The 26,803-nt window shown below is 46.4% G+C and overlaps 2 protein-coding genes across 3 annotated transcripts in view; one reads left to right on the top strand and one right to left on the bottom strand.

Moving 5' to 3' along the window:
* Positions 1–26,803, top strand: part of PI4KA (phosphatidylinositol 4-kinase, catalytic, alpha) — an 86,038-nt gene that overhangs the window by 22,144 nt on the left and 37,091 nt on the right. Inside the window, exons 11-18 of the mRNA XM_005875507.2 lie at positions 262–362; positions 982–1,111; positions 2,646–2,778; positions 3,750–3,845; positions 4,203–4,386; positions 6,161–6,264; positions 8,342–8,510; positions 11,153–11,203. Of these exons, the coding sequence (XP_005875569.1) occupies positions 262–362; positions 982–1,111; positions 2,646–2,778; positions 3,750–3,845; positions 4,203–4,386; positions 6,161–6,264; positions 8,342–8,510; positions 11,153–11,203 (968 nt within the window). The remainder of the gene's footprint in view (positions 1–261; positions 363–981; positions 1,112–2,645; positions 2,779–3,749; positions 3,846–4,202; positions 4,387–6,160; positions 6,265–8,341; positions 8,511–11,152; positions 11,204–26,803) is intronic.
* SERPIND1 (serpin peptidase inhibitor, clade D (heparin cofactor), member 1) overlaps positions 15,832–26,803 on the bottom strand; it is a 12,132-nt gene continuing 1,160 nt past the window's right edge. The window contains exons 1-5 of one of the 2 annotated variants that reach the window (XM_005875506.2): positions 25,662–25,750; positions 23,606–24,501; positions 19,222–19,495; positions 17,323–17,467; positions 15,832–16,662 (exon numbers count right to left, since the gene is read on the bottom strand). In XM_005875506.2, coding sequence (XP_005875568.1) covers positions 16,471–16,662; positions 17,323–17,467; positions 19,222–19,495; positions 23,606–24,501; positions 25,662–25,684 — 1,530 coding nt within the window. In that variant the 5' untranslated portion in view covers positions 25,685–25,750 and the 3' untranslated portion in view covers positions 15,832–16,470. Of the gene's footprint in view, positions 16,663–17,322; positions 17,468–19,221; positions 19,496–23,605; positions 24,502–25,661; positions 25,751–26,803 lie in introns of those variants that run through there. The other variant, XM_005875505.2, reaches the window with a different exon arrangement.

The following is a 26,803-nucleotide window of genomic DNA, read 5'->3' as shown; positions in this document are numbered from 1 at the left end:
GCTCAGGGCCAGCAGAGAAGAGAAAGCAGTCACACACCACGCAGGGTGGCATTTTCACAACAGCAGAAAAGAAGCAGAGATACGCTTTCAGTTAACCTGCTTCTTAACACTTTCTGGCGTAACCTCTCAGTATTAATAAACCCTGCAAAAAAGTGTGTCTCTGGGGTTTAGTGAAATTACATGATTAATTGTTGACTGAGTATTTTGTAAATTTTGGCCCTTTGCTAACTGTTTGTGCCCTCCCCGGATTTTTGAATTTAGGCGCAGAAAGTCTTTGCATCAAGTTGTCTGAGAAGCTACAGTCCAAGACGTCCAGCAAAGTCATCATTGCTCATTTGCCCTTGCTTATCTGCTGTCTGCAGGTCAGTCTCCCAGACACTGGAGATGCTGAGAGCCCATCAATAGGGCCTTGTTGTGCCATTCAGGCTGTGGTTGGCACACTAGCCAGAGTCTGAGCTGTTGTCTTTAGGAACTTGAACTAGAGCCTGTGTGACACAGTTCACCACTGAGTGGGGGCTGCTGCCGACAGGGTGCTGGGATTTCTGTGGGTGCGGTCCAGGAGCGGCTGGGTCGTTGGGGAGCTGCCCTGTGTCTGCCAGCCAGGCCGTTCTCAAGCAGACAGTTGAAGGGCTGCAATGTTGCCAGAGGGCCTCGTGAGAGGACGTCTCCTAACGTCTGCGGTGCCAGCTCTGTTCTGCTGAGACTCTTAACCTGTTGGAAACCCCAGTGACTCCATGTCTGCCGTTGTTTAGAAATCATGTTTTAGACCCTTTCTCTCCTAATTTGCTTCAAAAAGAAATGGACAAACTTTAACAATATATCTCCCTCCTAGATGGAGGAGATGCAAGACCATCTCCCTTTCCTGTCTTTGTGCCCCGTGGTCGGGTGGCCCCTTGGGAGCTTTGACCTTGGAAGTTTCTGCTCAGACTTGGGTATTTGAAGGGTGGACATGTCCATGTAACAGGTCATGGTGTGTTGCAGGGTCTGGGACGCCTGTGTGAAAGGTTCCCGGTGGTGGTGCACTCGGTGACGCCGTCTCTGCGGGACTTCCTGGTCGTTCCGTCCCCGGTGCTGGTGAAGCTCTATAAGTATCACAGTCAGTACCACACAGGTAACAGGATGGCTGCACCTGAGGCCGTGTCTCCAGCCCCCAACCCCCGTGTGCACTTGAGGCACCAAGAAAAGGACCATGTGACTGTGTGTGAGCCCAGCACAGTTCTGTGACTGAGAACTTGTGGCTGGCTGTGCAGTCTTCCTGTATGTGGGCTCATTCCTCCTCCTCCCTTTTCTTATGGCTTTCTCTACAGAACCCCCTCAGGGCTCCAGGCCTTTGTCTCCTCTGCCTTCCCTGCTGTGAGCACCTGCTACCCCTGTAGGCCCCTCTCTGGTCCCGCTTTTTTTTTGGCCCCTTCTCTCATCAAGGTTGTCTGAAGTAGGAGTTCTTCATGTCCAGACACTGAGCCAGTAACTGTCTGTACACAGTTCATCTAGTTCCCTTGCCCCAAGGGAATGTATTATGTTTCTACAGATGAGGTCATAGGCCCACAGCCCCAAAATCCAAGTACCTGAAAGACTCACCCAGCCCAGAACAAAGAGGGGTCCCGATGGCTATAAGGCCCCTTCACTCACCCTTGCCCCTACCCTTATCAGCTTGTGCACGTTCACTAGATAACCCTCTGGGTGGATGCCTAAGGGTGCTCATCAGGCCTTTTGAACCATTATTTTTTTAAAATATATTTTTACTGATTTCAGAGAGGAAGGGAGAGGGAGAGAGATCATTGATCGGGTGCCTCCTGCACACTCCCTACTGGGATCAAGCCCACAACCCGGGCATATGCCCTGACTGGGAATGGAACTGTGACCTCCTGGTTCATAGGTCAATGCTTAACCAATGAGCCACACTGGCAAAGCTGAACCATTTCTTAAGTTACTGTTTTATGTATTTATCACTTTGCAACCTAAGTGTTCTTCCTTTTGATCTTTAAAAAATTTTAAAAATACATTTTTTTGTTGATTTCAGAGAGGAAGGGAGAGGGAGAGAGAGATAGAAACATCAATAATGAGAGAGAATCATTGATCATCTGCCTCTTGCCTGCGGACTGAAAGGTCCCAGGTTCGATTCTGGTCAAAGGCATGTACCTTGGTTGTGAGCACATCCCCAGTAGGGTGTGTGCAGGAGGCAGCTGATCAATGTTTCTCTCTCATCGATGTTTCTAACTCTCCCTCTCCCTTTCTCTCTGTAAAAATTCAATAAAATATATTTTTTTAAAAATGATGAGAGAGTATCATTGATCCGCTGCCTCCTGCACACCCCTTCCTGGGGATCAAGCCTGAAACCCAGGCATGTGCCCTTAATCAGAATCAAACCCAGGACCCTTCAGTCCACAGGCCAACACTGTATCCACTGAGCCAAACCAACTAGGGCAGTGTTCTTCCTATTTTGACTGAAACATGTTTATTTCATCCTTCCTGTTCTTAGATAATTTTGTTTCTGAAATGTTTGCTTGAATCACTTTAGAGTGATTGCTATTATAGGTTAAAATAATTAGCATATTATTTGGTTTTGAATTACAGACACGGGTTGGGGGGCGGGGTGTGGAAAGTGATGGGCTTAACCAGGTACTTACTTGAATTTTTACATTCAGTTGCTGGCAACGATATAAAAATCAGTGTAACCAACGAGCATTCCGAGTCGACCCTAAATGTCATGCCAGGAAAGAAGAACCAGCCCTCCATGTACGAGCAGCTCCGGGACATTGCCATTGACAACATCTGCAGGTAGGAGGCTGGGCCAGAGGGACAGGTGACCAGGGAGGAAGAAAAGGCTGTTCCAAACAAAATAAACTCATAAAATAAGAAATGTTTATAATTTTGTAAAGGTATCTAATATTTTTTTATATATTTATTTTCAAATATATTTTTATTGATTTCAGAGAGGAAGAGAGAGAGAGAGCGCTATATATAGAAACATCAATGATGAGAGAGAACCATTGATTGGCTGCCTCCTGCATGCCCCACACTGGGAGTCGAACCCACAACCCGGGCATATGCCCTAACTGGGAATTGAATCATGACCTCCTGGTTCCTAGGTCAATGCTCAACCACTGAGCCACCCTGGCTGGGCAATATAATTTTAATATTCTCTCAGCCATCTTGGGACCATGTGTCTTTTTTTTTTTTTTAATCTCATCTGAGGATATGTTTTTATTGATTTTTAGGGAGGAAGAGAGAGAGGGAGGGAGAGAGAGAGACACATTGATGTGAGAAACACTGATTGGTTGCCTCCCATATGCACCCTGACCACAACCCGACCAGAATCGAATCTGCAACCTGGGTATGTGCCCTGACCGGGAATCGAACCCTTGACCTTTTGGTGTATGGGATAACACTTCAACCAACTGAGCCACACCAGCTAGGGCAGGACCTTCTGTCTTTTGAATCAGTTACAATGACTTTTGTGAAGGAACAGTACAGGAATTAGGGTGAATATGACATTGTGAAGGAAACTGTTCTGGGCAAAATAATGAAGGTACTGTTTCTGACTGAGTTATTTTTATAAAGTGGGCAAAATCTGCAGCAGTTCTTTGAATTCATTCTGTGTAATGACTTTCATTCAGATTTCTGGGGGGAATTGTTCAGAGCAATTCTTTAAACTTTGTAAACCTGAGAAAGGAAAAGTTAAAACAAAACAAAATGTTTATCTGGTGATTGTGATGTCTAATGCTGTGGGGGGTTTCCTTGCTATTCAGGTGCCTGAAAGCTGGCTTGACGGTGGATGCAGTGATCGTGGAGGCCTTCCTGGCCAGCCTCTCCAACCGGCTCTACATCTCTCAGGAGAGTGACAAGTACGTCCCATCTCAGAGGGCTGCCAGTTATTCTCTTGGGGCACAAAGGGGTAGCTGGCATTGTGCACTTCTGTGCTTCTTTCTTGCACAACACCGATTGTGCATTTTGTTCCATGATTTCAGAAGAAACCCACCTTGGGATGTCTGGGAGTAGAGAAACATCTGTGTCTTCCCACCTGGTACCCAGGACTTTATGTTTCTGCTGGTGGTTAAGGATCCCAGGCTGTCACTTTTAGATGAATGCTTCATCTGAAAGACTGTGATGATGCTGACATCCACATCCAGCTTCCAGGTTTTATTTCACTGTTGTGTGCCAGAGGACTGTTTCCAAGGCGCTTCTATTCTTCCCTCCCATAGGGACGCTCACCTGATTCCCGACCACACCATTCGAGCCTTGGGACACATCGCAGTGGCCCTGAGGGACACCCCAAAGGTCATGGAGCCAATTCTGCAGATCCTGCAGCAGAAATTCTGCCAGCCCCCCTCCCCCCTCGACGTGCTTATCATCGATCAGCTGGGCTGCCTGGTTATCACCGGAAATGTAAGGAAGGCCCCAACCACCCACTGACCCTGAGCAAACTTCATTAACTCCTTTGACTATCAGGAATGTAAAAAATACAGATTAAATTTACCCTGCAGATCAGGTAAATGCTCACAACTGTCTTAACTCTGAATAGTGAGAGGTTTTTAAAAAAGAAGAGAATAGCCCTAGCTGGTTTGGCTCAGTGGATAGAGTGTTGGCCTGTGGACTGAAGGGTCCTGGGTTTGATTCCATCAAGGGCATGTACCTCGGCTGCAGGCTCCTGCCAGGCCCAGGCCCTGGTCCAGGCATGTGCAGGAGTCAACCAATCGATGTGTTTCTCTCACATCGATATTTCCTTCTGTCCTTCCCTCTCTCTTCCACTCTCTCAAAAATCAATGGAAAAATATCCTTGGGTGAGGATAAAAAAATCTATATATATAAAAGGCTAATATGCTAAGTGTCTGACTGTCTGACCTGTCGCTATGACATGCACTGACCACCAGGGGGGCAGACGTTCAACGAGGAGCTGCTGTGATGCGCACTGGCCATTTACAGAGAAAGGGCACCTCGGACCTGGTGCTCACAAAGCAATTCTCGGTTTCCCCCAAGTGAGACACAGGCCCTGCCACCACCCCAGAGTGACAGCCCACCAAATCGCAGCCGATGCTGCCGAGACCCCATGGCCCAAAATGCAGCCCACAGCCCAGCCCAGCCGGAAACAGTGGCTGTGGGCGCCGGGTAATGATGTCACGTAGCAACGCCTAGCTTCCTCTCCCTAGAAACAACTAGCCTCCTGCCGTTTCTTCAGCCCAGGAACACAACTTACTTTATAGCCAGGTGCAAACATTTCACACTTTAACAAAATGTCTGTGAAGCATTTTCCCGTGCCTCATCTCATTTAATCCTCACAGAAGTCCTGGAGTAAGTAGATAGGAGACTCGGTGGAATCCTTTCTTTTCTTTTCATTAGCCGGAAAACGGCGATTTAGAAAGCTTAGAAACTTGATCCGACTGAAAAGAAGTAAGAAATGGTGGACCTTGAAAATGACTTCAGGTTTTCTCACTGCGCAGAATACAGTCAAACACTGCTGCAGTTAAATGTTTTACCCTTTGTTCTCCCTGCGTGATCTACAATAATAATCTACTTCTTGTTGATATTTACTGTTGTGTTGCTGACAATTACCTGAAAGAGAAGTTTGAGTGCTTCACTGGGCTGGAAAAAGTTTAGCTAAATCAGAAAGTAGGTCTAATTAAGTAAGTTTATTCTATATATACATAAAAGACTAAGTTGACTCGCGCATGTGCGATACATATAAAGCTCTTGCTGGTGCCAATCACGAATGTGTTTCGATCTGTCATTGTCGATCATGAATTTGGTTGACAGTTCTATTATAGAGAAAGGGCAAATAGCGATATTAAAATATTTCTTCTAATTAATTGCCTTTCAGTGCGCACGAATTCATGCACCAGGCCTTTAGTAATAATAATAATAATAAATAAGTAAAAAAAAGAAGAGACCAGTGTAATGGTTTTATAAATGCTGGGGGAAACAAGTTTAGATTAATTCCTTGTTGATGTTAATTACAGGATTTAAATTAAAGCTGTTTCCTTTTTAGCTTTAATTTGAACTTGGCTGAAAATTTTGGGAATGGGTGCTCTGGATGGTCTTAGGGCCTTATGTTCCATGATTCAGGAGCTTTCCCTCTGAATGGCAATAAAGGGGCCTTTTCTGTGTTCCAAGGAGCGGCTTTCAGGGAGTAGTCATGACACTTGTGTCCCTTGCTCTCTTCCAGCAATACATTTATCAGGAAGTGTGGAATCTCTTCCAGCAGATCAGCGTGAAGGCCAGTTCTGTCGTGTACTCGGCCACTAAAGATTACAAGGACCATGGCTATAGGTAATTCTTCAGACTTCCTTGTTGCTTTAGATCATGACAGTACTTAACTCCTTTTAAAAATGTGAGATTTGGAGATTTGTCCTTTAAATAACCTTTTTTTCTTACTGAAGAAAATATGCTACAGATCAGTGCATACACAAGGTGAGAAATGAGAACCCCATATGTCCACCGCCTGGAGCTGAGTGAGCTCAGTGCTCATTGCCTTCCCCCACTCCAGGCAGCTCAAATTGCCCGCCCGGGTGACCTGTTTTTCTTTAATGTAGTAACACATCAGCCATGCCATAAACATTCTTCTGCATGTCGTCTTTAATGGCTGTGTAGTACCACCTCATAAAGCAGCACTGATTTATCTAACCAGTCCCTAGCATGGATATTAGATAGTTTTCCAGTTTTTCTGCTGGTAAATGCTGCATTGAATACCATAATAGCTACATATCTGTGAGCATCTCTGATGCTTTCCTCAGGATAGATTCATAGAGGTAGAATTTGTAAAGTCTGGCCAGTTTTCCCTGGAAGACTGAGAAATGTTTCTTTGTCCAATGCCCTTACTGGGAATGTCTTAACGACGGAGGCATGCTTTTCCATGTTTGGAGGATCTCACAGAAGTTTTTCAGATCAAGGGAAGAGAGGGGAAGAAGGAAGTTAAGTCAGGAAGGCAGAAGGTTGGGGCAGAGAGGAAGAGATATTGCCCCTTTGTTAGCATTTCTGTTCTCCCATCCAACTCAGTGGGCAGGAGTGTGGCTAGTGCCTCAGTTTCCTCATTCATGAAATGTCTCCAGTTGTGTGGGTAGTTGAGATTGTATATGTGAAGGCTCTCAGTAAATGCCAGCTCTCGGCATTATTCTTTGCGTTCTTACTGCCACCATCACAAGCCCAGGCTACTAGAACAACCTGTGGAGTGGGTTGGGGAGGCAGCCAGCTCACCTCCCCTTCCTTCTACTAGTAAGTCTATCCGTCCTGATCTCTGCAATGAAACTGACTCACAGACCAAAACACCTCTTTCCCACATTGTCTCCTCGCTCTGAAAGTGACTCCTGTACCTCCTTGCTCCTCGAACCTTCCCCACCCTGTCTTTGCTCTGTTTTCCTCTGGCTCTCACATCTGTCTTGCTGCTCTTGGCCCTTCTGTGTTCCCACACCTACCAGCTTTTCAACTTCTGGCTCAAGTTTCCTCTCTTCCATAAAGCCTTTTCTGATATTGCCACCAAAAGCGATTTGTTCTCTTCCTCACCAGTGGAAGCATTTACTGCCATTCGTTGTCCTCATCTATTAGGAGCTTGCATATTAGTGATGTGGGTGCCTTAATATGGCTGCTGTTTCCTCTGAGATTATGGGGGCCAGAAGGTGTGCTCAGTGCTTCATGTAGAGTATTTAATTCCTCCTGCACTCTGGGAGGAGGGAATTATCCTTGTTTTACTCAGGAAGATACTGAGCCCAAAGATGTTAGCTACTCACCTAGGGTCACACAGCATAGAAATGGCAGGGTCTGGCTGCCCCCAGTGCCACAGAAGCCTGGCAAGCCTCGCTGGTTCACAGCATCTGGTTGAGGGGGCATGTCGGCTTTGTGTCTGGAGTTTATGTGGGCTGGCAGGTTGTCCCAGGACCACTAGCACTTCCTAAGTATCTGATGTGAGCCAATACTAACATCAGCCCCAGGGCGGAGGCAGTTTTGGGAAGAAGCTGATCATCAGACAAAAGTTTTAGGGGTGATAGTGATGAATTAAGGCTCTCTATAATTTGAGGGGGAAAAGAGGATTGTCCAGGAAATATCTGGAAGTACTTTCATTTTTAATTATGTAGTAGGCCCTCGACACTCAGAGGGAATTGTTTTGAGACCTTCCCAAGTCCCCAGCAGGCAGATTCCTGGAACTTAAAGAGTCCCGAGACCCTGAATGCATGTCAGGAGAGAGGTCACAGTCATTTCTGCAGCACCTGCCTTCCCGTCAGAGGCCATTGTTCACGAAGTTGGTGTGTGCGTCTCCTCTGGAGGGCTTCTTTCTTCATAGGCACCAGGCTGAGGTGGCGGGGGGCGGGGGTCCCTGCCTGGTGGTGGCTGTCATTTCTCTCCCCCTCCCCAGGCACTGCTCCCTGGCGGTAATCAACGCCCTGGCTAACATCGCGGCCAACATCCAGGACGAGCACCTCGTGGATGAGCTGCTCATGAACCTGCTGGAGCTGTTTGTGCAGCTGGGGCTGGAGGGAAAGCGTGCCAGCGAGAGGGCCAGCGAGAAGGGGCCCGCCCTGAAGGTAGGGAGGAGGGTGGCCATCGTGTCGCCCTGCTGTCCTGCTGAAGATGGAATCTTCAGGCTCCATCTTGGTTGAAATAATGCTGCTTTCTGTGTTAAAAGACTTAAACACAGCTGATGTAGTGCAAGAACAAAGGGGGCGAGGTTCTTTCTCTGAGGTGCTGGCAGGGGTCAGGGAAGAGGGTGGCTTCCTTGTTGGACAGCATCCAGCTCATGGCTGCTGTGTCCCCCAGTCCAGGGCTATAGGGTGACTTATCACCCCAACCCCATCTCCCCTCTTGCACATCTGGTAAAGTGCAAGAAGCCAGGGGGCAGAGGCTGTCCTCAGAACACAGTGACAGTATGAGAAGGGCCAGATGTGGCCGAATCGCAGGTTGTCCAAGGGAGACATGTCTATGGGGACAGTCAAAATGTCAGCTCTCCAACCCCCAAAGAGACAGAACGGAGAGGTTGAGGCAGGTTAAGCCTCTTACCCCATCACCTCTCTCTCCTTTGACAGGTCATGTGGATGCCAATCCCTCTACCCTTTCTTCCTCCTTTGTCTCCTCTTGTCTCCTCTTACCTCTCCCCTCCTTCATCTTCTCTAGACAATTACCATTCAGCTACTATGTGCCTAGGGCAGAGGTCAGCCCACTTTTTCTGTAAAATGCCAGATTGTACATGTTTTCGGTTTTGTGGGCCATATGGTCTCTGTTGAAACTACTCAGCTATGCCATAGTAGCATAACAGCAGCCATAGCCATTAAGTAAACGAACAGCGGTGCTCCCATAGAACTTATTTTCAAGAACAGCTGGTGGGTCAGATTTGGCCACAGTCCAGTTTCCCAACCCTTGTTCTGGGTACCCGGGTTATGGAAGTAAATAGACAAGGTGCCTGCTCCTGTGGGCTTAGTGGGAGGAGATGGTGAAAACAAAACGGGCAGCATGGTGAGGATGGAGACGGTCTCTCTGAGGACATGACAGCTAGGTTGGAAACTGAATGAGAAGGAGCCCTTCATGTGAAAATCGTGGCTGAGAGGGGAAAAAGGAATCCTAAGACCCTTCACTCTAATTCAGCCTTGCTCTGCGAGGCTCCTGCCAGTGATCTGAGTGGTTGATTTCTCAAGTCTCCCAGGATGGTGCACAGCTAGGCCCATCCTGATGCATAGCAGACAGGGCATCCACCATGTCCAGCGAGGCCTTTGGCATCAGGTTGAGGGCTACTCTAATGAGGCAGAGGAGCTCAGCACTGAGAGCAAAGGCTGTAACCTGCCTGAGGGGTGTGTCAGGAGCCATCTTCCTTCTCTTCCTAGGGAATCGTACCTCAGTGCCAGGAAGGACACCCCCTGGGGCCTGTGGGCTGCTCCCCTCTGCCTGCCCTCATGGGCTGGGGATGGGTGTTGTACTCAGGGCAATGTAGGGATCCCCAGGTGCCAGGCTGTGAATTCTCTTCTTTGCAAATAGTTCCTATTTACCGATCATGCAGTGTGAATAGGCAAGAGTTTATTGAGCTTCTGCTGCAGTTGATTTGTGTGAAGCATTTGAAAGAGTGCCTCACATTCATGTTTTTGTAAATATAGAAAATAAACCAAATGTGGTTGGGCATGTGCTTCCAGAACTTTGGCTAATGAGTGTGTACCATAGTTTAGTCACATTTATGTGTCTGGTCAGGGAACTTCCCTTTTATTTATTTTTTATTTTTTAATTGATTTCAGAGAGGAAGGAAGAGGGAGAGAGAATCATTGATCTGCTGCCTCCTGCAAGCCCCCAACTGGGGATCGAGCCCACAACCTGGGCATGTGCCTTTGACCGAATTGAACCTGGGACCTTTCAGTTCGCAGGCTCTATCCACTAAGCCAAACCGGCTAGGGCTATTTAGTTATTTTTAAGTAACCCCTAAATTTTTCCTAACTTGGAAAGAATGTTTACTATATGTTTACTATAGAAAAGATATAGAAATCTATAAATAATAAAGCAAAAAGTACCTATAATTCCTCTACTCAGATATAATCATTGTTAACATTTTGACAGACTTCCTGCTAGATTTGTTATGCTAATATATTTATTTTACATAATTGAGTTACTACTTATTCATAGTATACTCTTATATCCTGATTTTTTTTTTGCATTTAACATTTTTGGGACACTTTCCAAGGTAATTAAATATTTTTCAGGAAGTTGTCTTTTTCATAGCTGTGTGGTATTTAATTATGCAGAGGTGCCATGATTTATGTAATCATTCTACTGTTTGACATCTAAGTTGTTTCGCTATTAAAATTATGCTGGCCCTAACTGGTTTGGCTCAGTGGATAGAGCGTTGGCCTGTGGACCGAGGGGTCCCAGGTTCGATTCCGGTCAAGGGCATGTACCTTGGTTGCGGGCACATCCCCAGTGAGAGGTGTGCAGGAGGCAGCTGATCGATGTTTCTCTCTCATCGATGTTTCTAACTCTCTATCCCTCTCCCTTCCTCTCTGTAAAAAACCAATAAAATATATTTTTTAAAAAAAATTATGCTGGATGAGCATTTTTATACATCTCTCTCTCTCTGTGTATACCTCTCATAGCTTCTTTTAGATTAAGGAATTCCAGCTTTACACAACACTGTGTCTTTTCATTTATTTAATAAACACATGCTTATCATTGACTTAATTCTGTTCTTTTCTAGGCTTCGAGCAGCGCAGGAAACTTAGGTGTACTCATTCCTGTAATAGCTGTGGTAAGTATTCATTTTAATTGAGTGGCTTCAAACTCTAGATACTGTGCTCATGTTTTGAGTGTTGCACGGTGACACACAGCAAATTCCTTTAGAAAAATGCTGTTTTGAGGTGCCAGTGATTCCGTAGATGTGACTTGACCACTACCATAGGTATGTGCCAGAGTGGTCACACCCCTTACTCCCTTTCTCTAAGCCTCACTCGACCATCCTCAGCAGGTTGACCAGGGAAGCCACTTCAGTTCTCTCTTGCATGGCTGCTAGGTCCACGGTCTGACTCTGGGTTTCTCCTATATCTGACATCCTGCTGTGGTGCCTCTAATACAGGCAGGCACCTGCTTCCAATTCCTCCCCCGCTCCTTCCTGCAAAAGGAGGCCTTAGGTCGCTGGTTGGTGCTCAGCCTTGTTGCTGCAGCTCTTGGCTCTCGGTGTCCCCTGGAGGGCATTGTTGGCACAGTGGGCCCAGCACACTTTGGGGCACAGCTGCACCCACCATTGTGGTGGGCAGTCGAGGTACAGGCCCTCTCCCCTGCCATAGCACTGTCTGGTAGAGAGCCCCTGTCCCATCTTTTCCTGTCTTAACCAGCAGACACTGCTTCTCAAATGATCTTTATAAAAGTAATTTTTCCCTTTTTCATTCATTCCCAACTACCAGTCCTAAGCCAGGCCCATATTCTAGTATTTTAACCCACTTTCTAGTTACACCCTTGCTTTGACCTTCTAGTTTCTTCCCACCTCAACCCACCCCTAGTAGTTTGAATCTTGAGCACTTACATGTGCATCGCTTCCTTGACCTCTGAGCTGCCATAGTGACTCGGGCATAGAGGTCAGGCAGGCAGGAGACCTCTCCTGATCTCTGCACAGCACTTTCTGTACTTACCACCATCTGCACGTTCATCATTCTGAATCTGGAGACCTTTAGGAGGTAATTTTAGTGGCCAAGATGGATGAAAAATAGTAACTGGAGATTATTCTTCACTCTTAAGATGACACATTGCATTTTGTGGAACATTCTGCTTCCAGCCCACCTTCCTTCTGCCTGTCCTTTTCTCTCCTGTCCCTCCCTCCAGTAAGTGGATGACTCAGGAGGGGAAGCAGAGTCACTTGTTCCCCTGCCACGTCTGTCAGGACAGTCTCCTCATCCTCGGTGAGCTCGAGGAGACAAGGGGTTTGGGCCTGTACGTGATGACTTCTCACGTTCCTTTGGGATCCTTACTACCTTCATACCTGCGAGCAGGTATTCTCCCACAGCCCTTTGAGATTTAAGGATTACTGGAACTCTTTCTGCCATGGTATTTTCCATCAACACCCTCATTGGTTAATTTTTTAAAACATAAATTTTTTCACTTTATAGTTAATATTGGCTAGTAGCACAATTGTGTTTTGGAAGTGTCATTGCACATGGGCCCTTCGTTTGACCTGGAGGGAAAGTATAAGGTCCATGGTGCTCTCTTGGCCTGTTGGAGGGGAGAAGGTGGATATCACACAGCCAAGGTCAAAGGAGGGGGGACCTATCCATAGAAGAGCAGGTTTTGGCTTGAGGTGAGAATCGCATTGGTGTGCGCCAGAATTCTATGACCCATATGCCTGGGAAGTTTTAAACATGTTTAGCATATCAGAAATCTAGAGGAGGCACTTAGCACTTTGGGGAAGCGATAACTGGTGCGGTTGGTTTTAGAGTCACAGGGCCAGGGTCCTGTATGTGGGATCCTGAGTGAGCATCGCAGCTCTCCACTAAAAGATGACTCCCTGAAGTCCTGGCCGGGTCAGGGTAGGCACAGGTGTTAGCAATGACAGGCTAGAATATACTTAAAATACGCGTTTCGTCTGCTGCAGTGACCTTTTATGTGAATAGAATAAGTATTGTAGTTTAACACGTTAAGCGCCATGTTAGTCACCGGTGACTGACTGTACTTTCCGTCCGGACCTCGTCAGTCACTGGTGAAAATCGGATATCGGTGAAATCGGATATCGCAAGCTAAACGGAAAGGAAGACTAAACAGGCTTGGCACTTAACATGTTAACAATGGTTAATGGTTATATTATGGGAAGGAAACAAATATTTGATTCTGTTGCTCAACAAAGAGCACAGAGTTCATGGACTCCCGAATTTGCTTTCTCGTTACCCCTTGGACATCTAGGATAACTAATTTCCAAAGTGGTTTTTTTCTTCTTTTTTTTAATGTTTTGTGGTGGTTCTTTTTTTCTTTATTTATTTTTAAGGAAAAGATACTCTGTTTTGGATGTTTTGATCACTAGAATTCCCTTGTTCAGTGGCAGTGGCAGTGGGTTTGGTTTGGGGCTGGAAGCCTGGGTGTCACTCCTAATGCGGCTGTTCACTTATCAGTGACCTTGGGACCCTGGAGGGAGTCACTGGAGGCTGGGTCTTGTCATCTCTGAGGCTCCTTTCTGCTTAGGTTTGGTGACCTTTGTCCTGCAACTTTATGAATAATATTTCTTCACAAATATCACTGACTAAATTGCTTCTTTTGGTGTCTAGCTCATTAGTTAATTGAGCATTTTTAAAAATATATTTTTTTTATTGATTTCAGAGAAGAGGGAAGAGGGAGAGAGAGATAGAAAAATCAGTGATGAGAGATAATCATTGATCGGCTGCTTCCTGCACAACCCCCACTGGGGATCGAGCCTGCAACCCAGGCATGTGCCCTGACTGGGAATGGAACCTTGACCTCCTGGTTCATAGGTCGACGTGTAACCACTAAGCCATGCCAACCAGGCTAATTAAGCATTTTGAAAGTTTTTTCTAGAGGCCTGATTGCTCCATTGTCATGAAGTAGTGATTTAATAACATGTGCCTCCTGCTTGAAAAACATTTGTGCCCTTCACTTAGAGCTAGTTGACCTGTGCCACTATTTTCTCAGTGCCTGTAAAATGAGGTTTATGGACTAACAATTTTTAGATCATGGACCCCATTTGAAAGCTGTGCCCTCTTCCTCCATAGAAATGCCTCTGTTCACAAGGGTTAGATTAAACCTCAGGAAGTGAAGTGGGAGAAACCCAGCCAAGGCCCCCGTTAGGACCCCTGGGCTAGACACTGTCTCGGATGAAGATAGTAACAGGAAGTTCTTACCTAGCTCATGTTAAACACTAAGCACAGATCTAAACCCTTTCCGGGCATTAACTCAGTCCTCACAACAACCTTGTAAGATAGGTATTGTTATTATCCCCGCTTTATAGATAGAGAAACTGAGGCTCAGAATTTGCCTCTAAGTCCCACAGCTACTAAATGTCAGAGCCAAGATTCAAACCCAGGCAGCGTGGCCCAGGGTCTGTGCTCTGAACTAACACTCCACTGCCTTGAAACATGGGTCAGCTAGTTTCTGAAAGAGGGGATCCAGGGGCATTCTGAGTGGATGTAAATGAATGAAAAGCATGCAGAGTGGAGGGCCTCCGCCTGTGCGGATGTAGGGGCATAGAGGAGCCTGCACTGGCTCCAGCAGAGGTGGGGCAGCCAAATGAAAAGTGAGGCGGTTGCCTTTCTGGGTAGGACAGATGTGACAAAGGGCTAAAGGCAAAGTTTGTTGAAGCAGCTAAATTTAGGAATAGGAGGAGCAGGAGAAACCAGCAGCAGGATGAGGAATGTAAGTCAGGCACCAGAGAAGAACAGTGTAGAAGCAAATTGGAGAAGGAATTCAAGGTGCAACCTCAGGTTTCACCTAGCGATCAAGAGGATATGACAAGGAAAGATTTGGTCTCAACCCCGTACTTGTCAGTAGATGGTGGAGGCAGAGGCAGGCCCTGGTGCAGGAAGTTGGGAAGGGAGCAGGCAGAGAGGGTTAGCAGCGAAAGCAGGGCCTGGGTTTGAATTCAGGCTTGAGGCAGGTCATTTTACCACTATGAGCTTTAGTTGTTTGTTCAGCTGCAAAAAGGTGATAACAGTGTGAACCTGTCAGGGTTGGTGTGAGATAACACAGGGTATACCCATCACAGTGCCCCCAACATTGGGGAGCACTGCTTCCTCCTCTTTCGCTGCCCCCATGACTGGTATTGGTCTCATTGGGTCAGAGGCCCTATGTGACAAGATTCCACATGTGACCCTGGAGTCAGGCCAACCTACACTTGAACCCTGGCCACACCACTCACTGCAGCAGCATCTTGGCAGGTTTTGGTGCCCTGCTGAACCAGATCTTTCTCCTCAGAGAGAGAGAAAGCCTCTCCTGTCGGGGTCACAGTTGCACAGCCGCGCGCACAAAGCTGCCATGCTCTCCCTGGCACGGCCCACCGTCCCCAGCACTCTCGAATTCTGAACAGCCTCTTTGGATTCCACTTGTCTTACCCAGGTAGCGAAGAATCCAGAGTTTATTCCTCAGATGTCGCCTGCTTTATCAAACCAGACAGGAGCACATCTGAGGGTCTCCCTGCGTCCAGGGATGAAAGCCGAAATGTGTGGCCCACATGAAGGCTGATCTGAGGAATTCCCCATGCAGCCCCATCCACACAGCCCTGTCCCCAGGACTTAGCAACACGCACCGGAGACCGTGCCATGAATCACTGTGGAAAACTCAAGTTACTTTTTCTAAACCTCTGTCATTTCTGGGGACATCAGCTATTGTGAATTTAGCCTTTCTTCGTTATTTGAGCTTCAGAAATTAGAATTATAACAGAGATACACAGTGAAAGTGGTGATATTTATCTCTACTAGTAGGGTAGAAGGCAAGGCCATGTGTACATACTGTCCTCTGGGCAGCAGTGAGGTGACAACAGGAGTACAGATGACAGCATCAGTTCGGAAGGTTGGGCCTTTGCTAGAATTAAGCCCTAATGCTGAGGGACCCCTTGAACACGAGGTGGCTTCTCTGCTGGCATCAGGGATGATGCCACCTGTGCACCTTCCTTGAGAAAGGTGAGAAATTAGTCATGCCGCTCTTTTCTGTGTTCTGTGTTTAGATGAGGAGCCCTGGTTGAGAAAGGCTTTGAGTAATAGAGCCAGATGTGCAAGGATGGGGACTACAAGGGAAGGAAGTGCCAGGGAGGCTCTGAGGAGGTGGGAGGTAAGCTGGTCTGTATGTTGCTGACATCCTCTAGGTAAAAGCTGACATGCCACAGGTACATGAACTTCTATGAACTGACAGCATTGTTCACTATGCAGAATTAATTCCAGCAGGGTTCTCATTGTTGGTGAATTTCTTCTCTCATATGTTTCTCAGTTTCAGAATGGTAGTATAAACCACAAAGTCATGATGCTAAACATCTCTGTTCTCATTGTTACAATGAAAGCAGAACTACAGAGTGCCCCCAGACCTCTATCTTTAAGACTTGGTGGGGTTGGCAACTTTCCCCATGAAGAGCAGGCAGCTGGTGCGGTGCTCATAGACGAGGAACAGGAAGGGGCGGTCAACATTGAAACGGACTTGGGTTGTCAGAGGCATGAACCCCACCGTCGTAACAGCAGCAGCTTGGGTGCCCTCCTCGTTCACTGTGATGGTACCTTGGTGCTTGAACTGTTTCAAAATGGAAAGGGAAGTTGTCAGATTCTGTCAGTTGGCACACAGAGGGATAGAAGATAGGGATGAGTTGCATCTTATTCGGGGACTAGGTTGAAATACTGTATGCAGGGCACAGACCACAACTGGTTAGAATTTCCATATTTCAGATATGGAAATTGTGCTTAGAGGCCATGTTGTTTAAACAACACTTACTGTAAACTCTAGCATCATAATCATTCTTTCCGGTGGTCACAGTATGAGCAGTCTGTGAGCCAAGACTTACACTCTGGGGTGCACTGGGAGAAGGATTGGGCCTGGACTGCACATGGTTTGGACTGGTGTTTTCTTTTTTGTGGAATGCCTATCACTGGTGTGTTAAGTTCATAGTGCAGTAGTGCAGTGTCTCTGCATGTATTTCACGGGTCTTTCATGATTCGGCTGGGAGTAGCTATTTCACAGAGTGGAGCGCACACCTGCTCTCTCTCTGGTGTCAGCAGGAGCTGGGCTCAGCCCCAGGCTGCTTCCTGAAACAGGCCACCCTGCCCACTCAGTGTCTGGCAGACTCAGGGAGAGCAGACCCAGCTTCCCCAACATGTGAAGTCAGGGCCGGGCGGGAGGAGGCTTTGCTGGGGGAGACCCTGGGGCTGGGTGCAGAGGGCAGAGAGGAGAGGTTACCAGATCGATGGCAATCCTCTGGTCTGAGATTCCTGTCATGTTGCTGCTTTTATCAAACAGTGCCGTGATCCCCATGGACTTCAGGGCCTCCACCAGGTTGTAGTTCTTCTCCAGCTTGAATTTGGGCAAGAGCACCTCTCGAGTTCTGGTCAGACAGTAAAAGGGGGCCGAGTTTTATGAACCACAAGTTAAAAGAGTCATGTTTCTTCTTTACATGCACCCAGAGTGGTGCATTTACCACAGAATTGACACAGCACTTGTTAAAATCATATCCTGGTACTGTCACCTGAGGATTTTGGAAAGACCATCTTATTGTAATCCCAGTTACCGAAGACTGAGGCCTGGTTACTGGTGAGTGGTCATTTCCTCAATACTCTGGAGTTCATGTCCTGTCTTCCAGGTTTATGGTTGGAAAAGATGTCTAAAATTATTGTTTGGTCCCTAATTTCAGCCATTTCTTATTTTATTAAGGTCAATGTGCTTAAAAAAAGAACCTGTTATACATATATATACCAGACAGTGCTGACCATTCTTAGTCCTTGCCTCAGTTCATTCAGTCCTCAACTGGATTAACAGCAACAATAGTGCCTTTGGAGCCAGCCTTCACCGGGATAAAGAGAAGCCCGATGCTATTCCCTTTCTCAAGAGCTTGCTTTCCTTTTAGCAAGCCAAGACACTCATGTGAAGCAGTGAAAACATAAAGATGGTATGTTCATGTCTGATCAGCTATAACAGGGCTAACTACTGGAGCCATCCAAGAAGGGATGTGGAGGAGGGATATTCCTGTGGCCTAGAAGGTTGCCCACTGCTTGAGAGATGGGGACCTCACTATGTGAACAAAGGCCTGGAGGGAGTGTGAGGCTGTGGTCTAGCGGGGTGCAAGGGGCCACCAGGCCGAATGGGAGGGGAGAGAGGAGGAGATGGGAGTAGAGCAGGATAGATGGGGCTGTGTCCGTGGGCCAGGCCAGGAAGCTGGTCTGTATCCTGTGGGTGGGGGTCCACAAAGTTTATGAGAAGAGGCAGGTGGAGATGGTGTCATGAGAATGCTCTTCTGGCAGCCAGTGCTGGGGTAGACTGAGGAATGGAAATAGGCCATTGGTTAGGCCTCTATAGGCTCAGGGTAGAAGGTGGTTAGGAAGCAGGCAAGTACAGAAGGGACATTTTTAAGGAGAAATTGTCAGGGCTTGATGACTAATTGGCTACCTGGGCAAATACCTTCTTCTAAGAGCTTGTTTCTTAGTTTATTACATTTCTTTGTATTCTTGTCTCAAAAGGAGAACCGCACCAGATTCACTTCTTAATGTAGGCCTAACCAGTATCCAGTGAGACAGAAATGTAACTTCTTCATTTTCTGCCATGATCCAGTAATAATCTTAGTAACCTGTAGTTTTGACTATGGAGTAATAAATAATAATACAGGAAAATCATGAAAGACGTGTCCTTAATGAGTTAAGAGAACCTCAGGATTTCTTGGGTCGGGGAAGATCTTTGTTAAACACCTCTCAGGTTCTGGGCACTGTGAGGGATGCTTGACATTGCTTTTCTATTTATTTCCCCCAGCGACCGGGCAGTTATGGGATCATGCTGCTTGTATAGATGACAAAGCCAGGGCTCAAAGCCACAAAGCAAGTCCATGGCAGAGCCAGGATTATTTCCAAGCTGTGTCTAAGTCACCTGTCACTAGTTGCTGTCATTACGGAGAGCAGATGTGTTTCTTACAGAAGCTCTGATTATCTCTCACCGAGCAAGAAATTTGGGCCGAATTAATAGAGTGGCCCAGTGTGGCAGTTCTTGGGTATTCATGCATACTTTTCCATTTTTCTTAAAATGATCAAAGTACTAGTATTCCCGGGCTCCCTCAGGATCCTGGAAATCAAAAGGACACTCAGCCTGAAGTACCTGTTTGTCATGCTTTTTTGCCATCTCTCCACCACCTGGGGCGTCAGCTGTGTCTCCAGGGTCTTCATTCCCGACAGCTTGTGCGGGACCACGATTAGCATGCTGATGCCGCCCACATACTCCAGCTGCAGGACGTCGCAGTCCAGCTCCTGGTCATTTGTCGCCAGGAAGCTCCCCTTGGTCTGCATCATGGAGACCTTGACCACCTCTCGCTCGTTCAGCCTGAAGTTGTGGTTGTGGGTCATTTCCGTTGGGAATTTATTCACCCAGGATCCTATAAAGTCAACAGAAACGGGGCTTTCGTGAAAATGTTCTTTGAGAGCAGTGGTCCTCACACGTAAGCATGCATCAGAAGCCCCTGGAGGGCTTGTTTGGACTGCAGGTCCCACCCCCAGAGTTTCTGATCCCAAAAGTCTGGTTTGGGCCAAGAACTGGCATTTCTCGCCTGTTCCCAGGTGATGCTGATGCTTCTGGTCTGCAGACCACACTTTGAGAAGCACAGTTTTAGAGGATTCTAAGGTCAGAGCGCTAACATACGTGTAGGAAGCGTGGTAATGGGGGAGGAAAGTAGATTGGAGTAGATTCTGGGTTAGATTCTGACACTAACTAGGTGTAGACCAGCCGTGGGCAAACTACGGCCCGCAGGCCGGATCCGGCCCATTTGAAATGAATAAAACTAAAAAAAAAAAGACCGTACCCTTTTATGTAATGATGTTTACTTTGAATTTATATTAGTTCACACAAACACTCCATCCATGCTTTTGTTCCGGCCCTCTGGTCCAGTTTAAGAACCCATTGTGACCCTTGAGTCAAAAAGTTTGCCCACCCCTGGTGTAGACCCTAGCACAGTGATGGCGAACCTATGAACTCATTTTTTTTTGGTTGATTTTTCTTTATTAAATGGCATTTAAATATATAAAATAAACATCAAAAATATAAGTCTTTGTTTTACTATGGTTGCAAATATCAAAAAATTTCTATATGTGACACGGCACCAGATTTAAGTTGGGTTTTTCAAAATGCTGACACGCTGAGCTCAAAAGTTTCGCCATCACTGCCCTAGCAAGACACCTCACGTGCCCGAGCCTCTCCTTGTTCATTTGCAAAGTGAGTAGTTTTTAGCTCATGGCAGATCTGTTTTGGTGGCTTTTATCCCTCACACTCTGCAATTCTCTAAGAACTAGTAAGACACATTGGTGATGCTGCCATCAAGACCTTCACTTTAGATTTGGGCACAGTGCTATGTATCCATCACTGCCCTAGCAAGACACCTCACGTGCCCGAGCCTCTCCTTGTTCATTTGCAAAGTGAGTAGTTTTTAGCTCATGGCAGATCTGTTTTGGTGGCTTTTATCCCTCACACTCTGCAATTCTCTAAGAACTAGCAAGACACATTGGTGATGCTGCCATCAAGACCTTCACTTTAGATTTGGGCACAGCGCTATGTATCCAAGAAGAAGTACGTGACTAATTTAGTTCTAGGATGCTAGTAACTAGTAATGAGGGATGCTTGACAGATGAGAATTGGTGATGTCAGACATTCTTTTAAGCACCTTTCCTGTATTACCTCATTTTCTCCAGCAACCATACAGAGGTGGGTGCTTTTTATTATTAGCCCCATTTTACAAATGAGGAAACAGGCACATAACAGAACAACTTCAAGGTTTGCAGCTGGTGGGTAACAGAGCTGAATGAGATAAGCAAGAGGTTTCTTTGCAGGAGGTTTAACACGTTAAGTGCCCAGTCAGTCACCGGTGACTGACACTATGCTTTCCGTCCGGAATATAAAACAGGCTGGACGCTTAACGTGTTAAACACTACCTGCTTCTGATTCCTCCTCCCTGAGCCGGCCTCTGCCCTGGAGTTGCAGCACTATTGACACGGGCAGTTCTCTGTGCTGGGCAGCTGTCCTGTGCATTGTAGGATGTTTAGTGGCATCCCTGGCCTAACTTCTGAAGCTGTTCCTAGATGCCAGGAGTGCTTCCCCCTGCATCCCAGGTTGTGAAAACCACAAACGTCTCTTGACATTTGCCCTGGGAGCAGAATTGTCCCCTGGTTGAGAATCACTATTCTTTCTGCTGAAGCTGTCACGTGTCTCCTGGGATTCTTTCCTTTGACTTCCTGTTGAGGCCGAATCTCTGTTTTATTGTGCTTTACAAAGTGGTTGTAACAGTTAAATTAAAATAAAAATAGTAACAAATTTGGGGGTTAGAGATTAAAATTCCTCTTTTAGACTCTCCTTTGATAAGCATCCATGAAAGACTGGATGTTACTAGCATTTCTTCCCTCTGACTCCCAGGATTAAATTAAGTGAAGTTTCAATATGATGGCAAAAAGCACCTATATTTGCCACTTTTACACTTTTGGGGACACTGGTTATTGAGTTCAGGAGATTATAAAGTGACCATCTTAGCTGTTTCTCCAGCCCCTTTCCAGTTGGGATGGCTTGCTGCTGTGTGTCTGCCTGCTCAGCACCCGGCCAGCCCAATGCAGAGGCTCTTGGGGCCCAGAGGTACCCCACAGACTTGTAGGACTGAAGGCTTTGGTGCACAGATGCTTGCACTGGCCTGTTCTAAAGGCATTCCTAAACAATTTAATTGCTTATAGAAGTTAAATAATATTATACATACTTAATATATAATATTGAAATCTACAGTTTGACTCTTCCGAGTTCATTGAGACTTCCCAGCATGCCATGCACTGGGCTAAAGTGTGGCACCACTGTCTCTTGCAGTGCTGCTCCCAGCCCTGTCAGAATAGGTGTTATCTCTGTGATAAAGGTGAGGAACCACGTCACAGAGATGGTGAATGACTTGCCCAAAGCCACACACATAAGGAGTGGTGAAGCCAGGACTTAGACTGCAATCTGCTCACTTCTAAAGCTGCTAGCCAGCAACAGAGATATGTCTGTGTACATACATATAGGTTTCCCCCACTATCCAAAAATAGAGCAGTCCTGTGAAACCTTGTATAAGCCAAAGTGACGTCAAGTGAAGAGTGCCTGTATTCCTTAACTGAAAGAAATCTGAAGAGGATTTTCACTTTTACAGAAAAAGCTGTTGCTATACTAATGTAGTTCTTTTGTAAAAGCAAAGTGGTAACTTCCAAAAAGTTGTGTGTCTGTCACAAGCCTGTTAGAACTCAGCCTTTAGTCCCACCCCCCACAAGGACAGTGCTGTGCCTGACTTTTGTGGGGAAGGGGGGAAGCCCAGGGTCCAGCTCATTCCTGTGGTCTTGGCTTCCTCAGCGCCCCCTTGCCCATCTAGTAGAATGCCTGCCTGGCACAACTGTTGGGAGGTCTTGGCATAGGCACAGAGCAGTGTGTTGGCCTGTTGAGGGGCGCTGGCCCCGTAGCAGCAGCCAGGAGAGGGCCTTAGTCCTTTGCCTCTCGGGCTGGTGCCTACTAATTCTTGGTGGCAGAGAGGAAAGTGTCACAGAGACCCGTTGTGATGCTGGCTCGTTCCTGTCTCTGCCCTCCAGCCCTCTAGCCTCTTAAGGTAGAGGTTTCTTGTTCAGGTCCCTGAGGGCATTTTAAAGAGAATCTGGATTTTACAGACCGAAGCCCATTTACTTCTAGGACTCCAGGGGTCCTGTGTGTGTATAGTGAGGGGGAGTCGCCTCTGTAAAAAGTGCTTTGGGCCCAGCGTCGACCTATGAACCAGGAGGTCATGGTTCGATCTCCATGTGCAGGAGACAGCCAATCAGTGATTCTCTCTCATCATTGGTGTTTCTATCTATCTCTCCCTCTCCCTTCTTCTCTGATATCATTAAAAAATAACGTGTTTTGGTGTCTGGCCCAGAATAGTTTGCTCTAGAAATAATAGTTTATTTGCCCCTACGCCTGCCCATTAGTGCAGTGTCCCAAAAAGAGTTGTAGGTGTTAATGTCAGTTATTCAAGCTGAATAGTTTTCACTTCAGCCTTTCATCCATATTCCTGCTTACTGAAAATTGGGTAAGGAAATGAAAAAACTCCAGACTGGCCCAATACTAAAAAGGTTTTTGTATTTTTTCCAATTTAACAAGGTGCTAGAGATGGCCCTCCCGGGGCGACCCTGGCTCTGTCCCTTACTAGCTTTGCACTCAGTGATATTTTATTTCTCTGTACTTTGGTGTCTCTATCTGTAAAATGGGGACGCTAATAATAGTACCAACCTCCCAATGTTGTGAAGATTCAGTGAGTGTGAAAACACGAAGTTAGGGCTCAAGTAAGTGTCAGCTCCTACTGTCACCTCATCATGGTCGTGCCTGTCTCTGTGAGCTGACCTTGTGTCTTGGTTTCCTGGATAAATCAGAGCTAGAATATAGTTCTGGCATTCAACCCACCTGCATGTGTACTAAGAATATGTTGCGACTTTGCTTTGAGAAACATAAAGCTACTTCTTACCTTTAAAGTAGATGCAGTTTAAAATCATCATCTCAGTGGCTGGGTCTATATTCTCCAGAGCATCTTTGATGAGGCCCTTGGTGAGTTTCAGAATGTGGTTGTTGGTTTTTGATATGAAGGCAGGGTCTGAGAAGTCCGCTGCTTGGGCCTCGGCAAAGTAGTATTCTTTTACTTTAGTTTTGAAGTCATTCAGGATTGGAAATTGCTTCTGGATGTAAAGGTCATTGACTGACCGCAGTGTGTACCCAAAATTCCTCCTGAAGAGGCGATGAGTCAGTTTACGAAAGAGATTATGAATGGTCATGATTTCATACTTGCTGCTGGCATTGACAAAGTCTTTAAAATGCAAAATTGAGTGTACTTGTTCATGAGTCTCCCCCTTCAGGCCCAAGGAAAGCATACCCATGGCGGTGGAAATGCCCACAGGGGCTATGAAGATGTTGTCGGAAGGACTGGCCTGCTCCCTCAGTGCTCGGTAAAGGTTGAAAGCGAACTTAGCATTGAGGATGTTAAGGCGCTGGATCCGGCTCTTGCCGTGGAAGAGCTGGAGGATGTTCCCAGCACTGGCCTCTGAATCTGTGGGTGAAACCACATCGATGATGTCGATGTAATCGTCATCTTCACTGAATAGCTTCTCCAGATCCAGATAATCCTCGTCCTCCTCCCCCTCTGTGATCCAGTCGTTGGTGACCGTGTTTTCCTTGTGGAAGTCGGCAGCGAGAAGGGGCATGCTCAGGTTTTTGCTATTCACCTGCCCCCACTGGGGATCCACAGACTCAGAACCGTCCCCTCCTTTCTCAAGCTGATCCACCTGGCCATTGTTCCCACACACAGATATTAACATGAGAGAAACAACGAGGGGTTGGAACGGGCATTTCATTTTGGCAGAGCTAAAGCTGGAAGGAAAAACACGACATGTGAGTCAGCTTAGCAGACCCCACCCCACCTCTGCAGTGCTTACTAGTAGGTAGGAGTCCTGGAGGCTTTGACCCTGGGAGTGCCAGCCTTTAACCATTTTAGGATTATGGATAAAGAGAATCTGGTGAAGATAAGCCGATACTAACATTGCATGCGGACTTCATAAACCTGCCTGAAGGATCCATGGGCCCCTACATGAGAATCCCTTCTTTAAAGGTTTGCAGAGAACTGTAACCATCTAGAATCCTGGGGGCTCAAGAGCCCTAGGGAGTTTCTTTTTTATTCATTCACTAAACTTTGTCTCCTATCTTCACACAACCTGTTAGGCACTGGAAGTATAAAGGTCTCCCCCACCCAGGGGCTCACCAGCCCGGTGGGAGACAGATGTTCACTAAAGAAGGTGGGGTGTGTGATGCAGATCTGGGGTGTAGTGCTGCCTCCTACAATAGGAATGGGGTACCCAAGAGAGTCAGGGAAGCTTCACCAAGAGGTGGGGTTTGAGTGGAGGTGTTGAAAATATGTATGGGCCAGGCTTTCTGAAAACATATATTCTAAAGGTATTTGAAATTTGTGTAGTCATGGAGGGTTAGTTTGCAGAAGACTTGGAACTTGTCCGTAACAGAGACCCCCTCCAGGCTTGTGAAATGTGGCTGGTGGGCTGAAATGTGTTGGGGCTACGGGCCGTGCTTGCTGCAGGTGTGCTTTTTCTCTCCTTTGTGTTCAGCTGGCTCCCACCGCTGTCAGGAGGAGCTCGGTGTATCTTACTTCACTGCTTGTAGCATGGCGTTAGGAATAATCTCACTAGGCATATAGTGAGATTAAAGAGGGGCATTCTCCTTAAGTGAAAAAGATAAATTTTATTTCATACCCTGTGGTAAGCCTGTCTTTATCTACTCATCCTCTGCCTGTTCTAAGAAAGGATTTGACTTGGCTTGCCAAATCAGTTTTGGCTGCCAAATGGCTTTGTCTTTCTCTTACTTATTTCCTGGGTTATTAATTGCATCTCTGCAAACCTTTATTAGATGAGCTATTATTTGATGCTTCTGTATTCTGTCAGGATGGCGACATTGTTGTAATGCTATACAAGTGCACATTATCCCAACTTCTGATCACCCCAGAAACAGGAGTTGTGACTTATTAAGTTTGTTGTGTGTGTCCCATTTCCTGTTAGATATTTGAGGACCAGAATATCTGCTTCCAGTAGAGGCCAGATAAGAGTTACTGCTCCTGTTAAGTAAATACTTGGACTTGTTAGGCCTGAAGATGGGGCTAATGGTATGGATACCCCACTTGAAATGTTCTCAGTTTGTTGATGTTGATGTTGCCAGGCACTATACAAGGAACTTTGTCTATGTAACTTCATCCTCACAGCATTTTACAGATCAGGATACTGAGCCTCACATCCATATGAGTGGTTGTAGCTAGATTGGCACCAAGTTGGATGAACCCTCCCACCCCCTCATGGCGGAGTGCTCTGCCTGTTTGCCCTGGATCACCAGCACTGGTTTCCTTACCCTTCTTAGTCTCTCCCTCCTTGTGTCTTCCCCTACAGTCCTTTTAAAATTACCACCTCAGTTCTATTTGCAACCGAGAGGCTTTTGAATTGCGTGTTTTGGGGAGGGAAAATCGTAGTCTCCAGCTTTGAAAATCTCTGTTGTTTTTTCATGCAACCCCTCCCCATCCCCAAGCATCTAGCTGAGACTGCAGTGAAACGATTTCTAATGTGTGTGGCTGCAAGCAGAACTAGGCCCAGTTTCCAGATAGAATTTGGCATAGGTATTGATGGCAATACATTTCTAAAAGTTAGAAAAGAAGTAAGTAAGCGACTTGGTAGAAGTCTCCCTACTAGGCTGCACTGAAAAGTATCCTTCTCGGATAAAAACAGGTTAAACAAAATAAACCCAACTTGACTAAATAAGAGTTCAGGCAAAGAAATGTGAGACCAGATGGTGAGGCAGAGGTGAAAACATTCATGTTTTTATCCTGTGTTCAGATAATATATTCAGAAGCTTTCTTATACCCTGTTCCTGTATTATATGATGAAAAGCCAAAAATAGTTTTCATTATTCCCTTATCAGAGGAAGGAGAAAATATATCTGATATGTCTTATGGATTGAAACTAAGTATCTAAAGGTAAATCTTCCTGTTGTTTTGCCATTTAGTATAACAAGAATTATATAAGACACTTTAAAACATTCACTCGGTTGCCCTGGCTGATTTGGCTCTGTGGATGGAGCGTCGGCCTGTGGACTCGAGGGTCCCGGGTTCGGTTCCGGTCCG

Source organism: Myotis brandtii, unplaced genomic scaffold (genome assembly GCF_000412655.1).
Source record: "Myotis brandtii unplaced genomic scaffold, ASM41265v1 scaffold463, whole genome shotgun sequence".
Lineage (NCBI taxonomy): Eukaryota > Metazoa > Chordata > Mammalia > Chiroptera > Vespertilionidae > Myotis > Myotis brandtii.
Note: the sequence above shows the minus strand (reverse complement) of the source record. Positions and strands in the feature narration are given on the sequence as shown.